Source organism: Sinocyclocheilus anshuiensis, unplaced genomic scaffold (genome assembly GCF_001515605.1).
Source record: "Sinocyclocheilus anshuiensis isolate Anshui unplaced genomic scaffold, SAMN03320099.WGS_v1.1 scaffold1051, whole genome shotgun sequence".
NCBI classification, from domain to species: domain Eukaryota; kingdom Metazoa; phylum Chordata; class Actinopteri; order Cypriniformes; family Cyprinidae; genus Sinocyclocheilus; species Sinocyclocheilus anshuiensis.
In genome coordinates this window covers 1,395,427-1,404,158 of record NW_015546234.1, presented here as the reverse complement: position 1 = coordinate 1,404,158, position 8,732 = coordinate 1,395,427, and the positions used below count along the sequence as shown (strand labels likewise).

At 35.1% G+C, this 8,732-nt stretch overlaps 1 protein-coding gene across 4 annotated transcripts in view; it reads right to left on the bottom strand.

Moving 5' to 3' along the window:
* snx17 (sorting nexin 17) overlaps positions 1–8,732 on the bottom strand; it is a 33,511-nt gene that overhangs the window by 14,934 nt on the left and 9,845 nt on the right. For all 4 annotated transcript variants that reach the window (XM_016503531.1, XM_016503533.1, XM_016503532.1 and 1 more), the window contains exons 5-7: positions 6,847–6,957; positions 4,854–4,944; positions 1,528–1,615 (exon numbers count right to left, since the gene is read on the bottom strand). In XM_016503531.1, coding sequence (XP_016359017.1) covers positions 1,528–1,615; positions 4,854–4,944; positions 6,847–6,957 — 290 coding nt within the window. The remainder of the gene's footprint in view (positions 1–1,527; positions 1,616–4,853; positions 4,945–6,846; positions 6,958–8,732) is intronic.

The window sequence follows — 8,732 nt, the reverse complement described above, 5'->3', positions numbered from 1 at the left end:
TATTTTTTTTTTTTTTTTTTTTTTTTTGTAAATTTACAACACTTTTGAAGTCTTTACAGTGACAGCTATAAGCGACAACCATAAAAAACAATTCGAAATGTGGTGATGATGTTGTTGTAGTACATATGTATTTAAGACATTCCTATCACATAATACCATTCTTGTCTTAACATGCTGTCTAATGTCAGACTACTGAAAGGGTAAGCCAGAGAGTAGAATGAAAAGTTGTGACGGCATGCACTATGCTATAGATCTAACTGTTGTCTCTTCTTCTTTTCACACTCCTGTTTTTAATGTTTCTAAAAGCTCAGTGCCCATTTCAGTTCAGTTCCTGGCTTCCGTCTCTCCCTCTTTCCCAACTCTAGAGAAAACATCTTTTCTAACAGCTGCAGCATTTATTCTCTCCCTTCCTCCCTCCCTCCTTCCCTCCCTGTTCTTCCTTCTCTCTCTTGCACAAAGTGATAAACATGTTATTGTGCCCTCTACGGCTTGAGCCAGATGGATTCTCCCCCATTTCACTTTGGTTGTTGTCATTGCTATTATTCTCCAAATGTCCTTGAGTCTGAAGTCACTCATACCTTTCATCTGGTCTCTCATTCCCTCGTCCAAACCTCTCTGACCTCCCATGGTGCCCCAGACGTGAGAAAACTGCAAGAATTTGAGCTGCCCTACGTGTCCATCACCAGCCTGCATAGCCCTGACTACCGCATCGTCCTCCGTAAAAGGTACAAAACTTATTTTGGGAGTAATGGTTAAACATTTGGTCCAACAGCAAAGTATATACAGGTATAATAAGAATATATATTTATGTAGCTTAGAGAGGAAGTTCTTATAAAATGTGTTAACTGTCCTTAGAATGCTTCTAAATCTATAACAAAAACACTTTTTAAAGGGACAGATCACCAAAAAAAATTTAATTATGTCATCATTTAGTTTTCTTTCTGTGGAACGTTAAAGATATTTTGGAGAACATATGAGAATTCTAAGCCTCAAAAAGGATGCAAAAGCACCATAAAAATATACTTTAAAGTCTATGGCAGGGGTGTCAAACTCAATTCCTGGAGGGCCGGAGCCCTGCAGAGTTTAGATTCAACCCTAATTAAACACACCTGATCCAACTTATCAAGTCCTTCAGGCTTATTTGAAAACTACATGTGGGTTGGAACAAAACTCTGCAGGGCTCCGGCCCTCCAGGAATTTAGTTTGACACCCCTGCCATAGACTTTAAAGTATATTTTTATGGTGCTTTTGCATCCTTTTTGAGGCTTAGAATTCTCATATGTTCTCCAAAATATCTTTAACGTTCCACAGAAAGAAAACTAAATGATGACATAATTAAAATTTTTTTGGTGATCTGTCCCTTTAAAAAGTGTTTTTGTTATAGATTTAGAAGCATTCTAAGGACAGTTAACACATTTTATAAGAACTTCCTCTCTAAGCTACATAAATATATATTCTTATTATACCTGTATATACTTTGCTGTTGGACCAAATGTTTAACCATTACTCCCAAAATAAGTTTTGTACCTTTTACGGAGGACGATGCGGTAGTCAGGGCTATGCAGGCTGGTGATGGACACGTAGGGCAGCTCAAATTCTTGCAGTTTTCTCACGTCTGGGGCACCATGGGAGGTCAGAGAGGTTTGGACGAGGGAATGAGAGACCAGATGAAAGGTATGAGTGACTTCAGACTCAAGGACATTTGGAGAATAATAGCAATGACAACAACCAAAGTGAAATGGGGGAGAATCCATCTGGCTCAAGCCGTAGAGGGCACAATAACATGTTTATCACTTTGTGCAAGAGAGAGGAGGAGGAACAGAGGGAGGGAAGAAGGGAGGAAGAGAGAGAAAAAATGCTGCAGCTGTTAGAAAAGACGTTTTCTCTAGAGTTGGGAAAGAGGGAGAGACGGAAGCCAGGAACTGAACTGAAATGGGCACTGAGCTTTTAGAAACATTAAAAACAGGAGTGTGAAAAGAAGAAGAGACAACAGTTAGATCTATAGCATAGTGCATGCCGTCACAACTTTTCATTCTACTCTCTGGCTTACCCTTTCAGTAGTCTGACATTAGACAGCATGTTAAGACAAGAATGGTATTATGTGATAGGAATGTCTTAAATACATATGTACTACAACAACATCATCACCACATTTCGAATTGTTTTTTATGGTTGTCGCTTATAGCTGTCACTGTAAAGACTTCAAAAGTGTTGTAAATTTACAAAAAAAAAAAAAAAAAAAAAAAAAAAAAAAAAAGTGTTGAAATTTTAAAAAAAAAAAAAAAAAAAAAGAATAATATATATATGACATTTACTTTTTATTTTCATTATTTTGTTTTATTATTAAATTATTATTGTCAACAATAAAGTAGGATTTTTCTGTTTTTAGCACAGCACAGACATGTTTTTTTGGCATAGATTTCTTGATCTTGGCTCCACTGCCAGTAAATCGAAAATCAGGTTTTGTTTGTAGGCTTTTTTTTTTCGCACTTTATTTTTTCTCCAATGCATATTTTTGCCAAGATTGGGCAGGACGCCAGATTCTTTTTTGTGAAGGATTCTTCTGGGGACTGTTTTTCATCATATCTGACCGTATTAAGCCTGTTTTAGGTGAGGATCTTGCAAATGAGTGAGAGGCACATAGCATGTCATTCCTCAAGGATGCGTGATGATTCTGAGCTAAAAGTAGTCAAACAATGGCAGCTCATATAATACAAAAGTAGACATGGAAAGTTCCACAAACAAAATGACAACATCCAGACAAGGAGAGCGACTGCCAGACATCTGCATAAAATCAGAAAAGAGATGCCCTTAAGTTTCAAGAATTGAAACCAAGTCTGTGAAGTCAAAAAAAAAAAAAAACAATTCCACTTCCAATAAGTCTACTGCTCTCCTAGGGGTTCATCCTTTGATAGATGTTCAATTCCATAACACGATGACGGCAGAATTGGAAACAAAACAAATGAGAAAAAAAAGCCTTTTTTTTATAGATTCATTTGCCCCGTGCACCAAACTAATAACATGCAGTGAAAGAATCTGGACTCAGGAAATACTTTTATTTTGTCCCTGGGGGGTGTTAATAGAAAAATTATACATGACATTCGAAAAGGCACTTGAAGCCAGAATATTAATAAATAGTATCTCAAGCAAACAACTCCTCACAGTGAGTGTATAATCGGTTTAATTTCAGATGGGGCAAGTAATATTTCTCTGCACAGGGCATTTCAGTCCATACGCAATCAATCAAACAATTAGAATACTGCTGTTGTTGCATTTACTCCTGCCAGCAATGTCTCAACAAACATTGTTTATAACAGAACAAGGAGAAAAGCATCTATTTCTAATGCACCATTGTTTCATGTTGTTTTTCAACCTCTAGGCAAATATAATGCAATTTCCTTCTCAGAGTTCTAACTTCTACTTTGTTGTTTTAACAAAGCCCATAAAGTTATTATGCATACTAATATATATATACATATATATATATTTTACTGGTTAGCTAGTAACATACGTTTATAAATTTATTTTCCTGTCCAAAACTCACTGTCATGATGCTAGGGTGTTTTTGGATGGTTGACAGTGGGTTGCTGTGCAGTTGCTATGATGTTCTGAGTGTTTTAGTATGTTGCTATGCAGTTTCTGGGTACTTTCTTATTGACCCAAGTCAAAAAAGGCCAACCCTCCAAAGTAACTGGTCCCTTGATAAGGCTCAGGCCTCTGTTTTCCAATGCCTTACTGCTTAGAATAGGGTTTCCCCAAATGTGGGTTTGCAATGTTTTCCAAAGTTTTCAGCATTTTATCATATTTGTAACAAAAGGAATTTATAAACCTGTTGTCAACTTAATTAACAGACATTATGTCACTATAGTAAAAGCTTGAGGTTTTAACGTTTGGCAGTAAAGAATTTAATACATAAATATTAGTAATCAAGTTGCAGTGTAAAATAAAATTAATTAGAATTATCTTTTTTATTTTGCAGTACAGGGTTATTATAGTAAACAAACTAAAATAAAAAAAAAAAGTCATAAAATAAACATTAACTGAATATATATATATATATATACTTAAACACTAAAATAACTAAAACTGAAATATAAATTAATAAAACTTATATTATAGACATACTTCAAAAATAAAAAATGAATATGGAAAATACAAAAATAACAAGAATTCTAAATATGAATTAAAACTATAACAGTGTCTCAATGATACTAAAATAACACTGTTACAGTACAACTACATTATAACAGTAGTTCCTTTTTTTATTTAGAGGTAACAACAACAACAACAAAACAATTTTATTATTATTATTATTAAAATTGACTGGGTTCCTAAAACACGTGATTTATCAAAATAAGAAAAATTAAAAACAGAAAATATTTACCTGCATGTCATGTGTCCATGACATCAGAGAAACATAAGGATGCATGTAAATTATTAACTTATAATCTCACGGTGCATGATTTGAGGCATCATCCATTTCTAAAGCTGAAAGAGTATGGGGCGGGTTACACACCACATTTAATACTTATGGTTTGGGTTTAGTTCAATCCCTAACCCAGTATGAGCAATAATAATAATAATGTTTGTCTAACATGGCCTACAGCAGAGCTGTGTGTGCCATGCCAACAACAGCTTGACCAAAGTTTCATCTACTTGACCTCAGTTTACTTTTGAGAAGAGTGGGTGGCCATCTCAACAGAACACAGACTTCTCTTTTGAGCTGCCAGGACTGCATTGACATTCAGTCCAGAGGAAGTATGTTGACTTTTAGATACCATTTACTAACAGCCAAACCACTAAAGCCAGCAGGTCACATCTTATGAATTAAAAATGTCAAATGTTATACTCACACGTGCAGCCCCCATCCTCCCTCTCCTGAACCAGGAAGAGGCTGAAATATCCCACCAGCTCATCAGGAAGGTCAAGCTTTGAGGCCACAGCCTGATGAAGACATTAAGCATCATTAATCTACACTGCACTCATTATTACCAACAAGAGTTTGTTTATTGTTCAACAAGAGATGACTGCAAACCAATTCACAAGATATGCACATGTATTCACAGGCAAAGCACACAAGTCATTAAACATAAGCTTGATAAATTATGTCTCTATGTGAATTAAGACAAGTAATTGTCCTTGCTACATTGCCATGCTTTTATTGGACAGATTTTCTCTTCAGAGAAAACGAACTTAGGTACATTTAACCCAATGATGATCTTACCGTCTTAACGTTTCCTCCTCCCTAATGAAGTGTTTTACACTTCATATTCCATTCTGTGTTTCCTTACTATATATGCTGTGCCATTTTTAAAAATACAAGCTTTTCTTTTTGTGCCCACACTTTTAAAAGTGCTTCGGAAGTTTTGTGTTTGAGGTGTTAAACATTACATCCAAGCAGATCCCATGATCAGATTACACTTCACTATGTTTATGCCGTTTTATGTGTAGCACTTGACTTTCTTGTTTTCATCAGGTGCTAAAGGGTACTTTGGGTCATCAGTGTGCTTGAATAACGCAGCAGAAAGCTGAATATGGGTGCAGGGTGCATTTTAATGAGAGCTTGGATCAGCCATGACTCTGTGTGGTGCACATGGGAAAGCTATGATCCACAAAGAGCTCCTTAAAGCCCTTAAAACCAAGGCTCAAATATGTGTTTGCTGATTGGAGAGCAGGTCTAAGTGAAGAGTCAGTGAAGAAACACATGATTTGTGTTCTTTTTTTTTAACACAGACTAAGTACAACACATATTGTATGAATTAATTTCATTTAAAAAGGAATAAAGTCTATATTAAAAGTGTGGTTGAATTTAAATAGTTAATCGTGATTAATATAAATTTTTAGACTTGTAGTTAATGTTCTATTTTGTCTTCTAAACGTTTCATACATGTATTTGATCAAATATACAGTAAAAAGAGTCATTTTCTGAAATATTATTACTTATAATAACTGCTTTCTATTTGAATATATTTTAAAATGTAATTTATTCCTATGACAAAGCTGAATTTTCATCACCATTACTCTGAAAACGGATTAATTTTTTTTTCAGAATGGCAGTAAATCCTTCAAAATTATAAATGTATTTATTGTCACACTTGATCAATAATAAAAATATTCACTTCAATTAAATATACATATAATATACATATATATATATATATATAAATATATATATAAATAAAACGTTTAAACTGTAGTGTATATAAAAAAGACACTGGACAAAGGCACATCTCATTTGCAAAAATACAAATTTGTAATTGAATAATGAAACAACTTTGGCCACACTTTTAATTTATAATTTTGTATTTACATTTAAAATTGAAAAACTAAATCTTGCTTTAAATGTATAATTTATACATTATATATATTTTTTAATTATTTAATATTCACACATATAAATTTTATTTATTTATTTTTTAATCAAATGTTATGTTTTCTTTACAAAGAAAATTTGCAATAATAGCTAGAAATCACATTCAAATTGTGGCAAAACAATACTGGTTTGGTTTGTATCATAAGACTACACCTATTGCTGAGCAATAAACAAATGTAACAGAGTTAGAACAGTGTTTAAAGGCCCTAACAAATATAAATCCTTGACTTGTAAAATCAAAGAAAAATGTGTATGTCCTGTTTTTATGTATTTCTGTATTTCTGGCCTTGACCATATGGATTAGTTTAGAATTAGACATATTCATGCTAGCTCACAATTACAATGAAAGGTGTCAGTAAACCACAGACATTACTATTCAAAATGACAAAGGCATAAACCTGGCAGTGATGATCGGCTTTGAGAACACGATGCAGATGTGTGCGTTGGAAACAGTAACAAAACAACATTCTCACCTCCAGAACATCTTCGGTCTGGTCAGATGTGAGGATGTTGACTTTGACCTTCTGGCCATTGGACAGGTAGATTTCCAGCTGCACCTCCTCAGTGGGGATCTGCTGGGTCTCCTACAGCATAGACAAACAGTGATGCTCTTTAAAAGGGTTTGGGAAAACACCTTCATGCTGAACTCTAATTCAACTTCCTATGCTTCCTGTCAGATTCAGCTGATCTCAGAATATTCTGATGAACATGCAGTACTGATAACATTAAATCACACCCTTTCACTCACTCTAAGAGCACAGAACAGAAAAAAAACAGTCAGAGCAGTTTCATTTCCTGTGTATTCCAGCTTTCACGTCAGAGGACGCTTTCATTTTAGAACAAATGTAATGTTTTGAGTTGTGTGATTTACTGTATAGATTCAGGCTTAATCGCAAGATATACATGCCTAGAGAAGAGAAGTGATTTGGTGTCTTTTGCAGCTTGTTGTACATAACGTGGTGTAGTCATGAGGTGCTGCTAGTACACATTTAAAAAATGCTTCGACAAAAAAGTTTAATCTGCAGATATGATCTTGTTTAGGGATCTGTGCCTTTGTGCATACGGACATCTGACTGCTAAGTAGTGGTTGTGTTTTTCAGCAATAGTGTGCACCCTTAATTTACAGAGAAAAGAAGGTCCAGGAAAAATCTGTAGATGGAAAAATCTCCATACAAGTTCTTTGTGCATTTTTCTTTTTTTCTATTTGTTACTTTGCACTTTTTGTTAGAAAATGTTTATTTACTATTTATTCAGGTTTTTTAAGGTATCTAATATTTTGATACTTAATTCCCATGATTTAAATATTCTTAAAAATTAAAAGTTTGTTGTCATTTGGAAGTGTGTAGGCCTTCTTGCATTATTATGCTGTTACATTATGATTATATATTCAGTGGCATAAAATGATCTTTAAAATGACAATAATATCGCTTATCGCAATTATTTCAATATATCGCATAACAAAAAGTTGTTATCGTGACAGGCCTATTGGTAATAGGTCAAAACAAGAGTCAAAACACCACATTGCTGACTGTTTTATGGATAAAAAGTAGCGTCACTGTTCTTTCACTGTCCTATCTTCTGCTTTTTGCAAATTCATCTTTCCCCCCCACCCCTCTTCCTGCATGTTTCATCTCCCACTGAGGCAGAGGGTCTCAGAGCAGCAGCTGATCTTTACAGAGATTGGAAAATGAAAACGCAAGGCCAAGTCTAATCTCCTATTCTGTTCCTGCAGACTGCTCTCTGATGGGCAGCAGGGGGGACGGACGGGATCTGACTGCAAAATTGCCAATATCTATGTGGGGTGGGGAATGAAATTCCCGAAGAATGAATGCAATCTATGTGATTCAGACAACAAATGTAGTACAAGATGGTACTGGAATGTAAGGAAGTGAACAGAGAGGCACATTAACCAGTTCTTCACTCAATGCGCATGAGTGAACTATATATCTTAAAGGGGTCATATGACGTTGCTAAAAAAAACATTCTTTTGTGTATTTGGTGTAATGAAATGTGTTTATGCGGTTTAAGGTTCAAAAAACACATTATTTTCCACATACTGTACATTATTGTTTCTCCTCTATGCCCCGCCTTTCTGAAACGTGTTGATTTTTACAAAGCTCATCGGTCTGAAAAGCGAGGTGTGCTCTGATTGGCCAGCTATCTAGTGCGTTGTGATTGGCCGAATACCTCAAGCATGTGACGGAAATGTTACGCCCCTTACCATACTGTGATGCCATGTCCCAGAGCGACAAGACAAAACCGATAAAACCCATTACAAACAAGGAATTTGTTGCATCCAGTGGGGACATAATTACGGCTTATAATGTCTTATACGGTCTTTTTACGCGTTGCGTTGCAT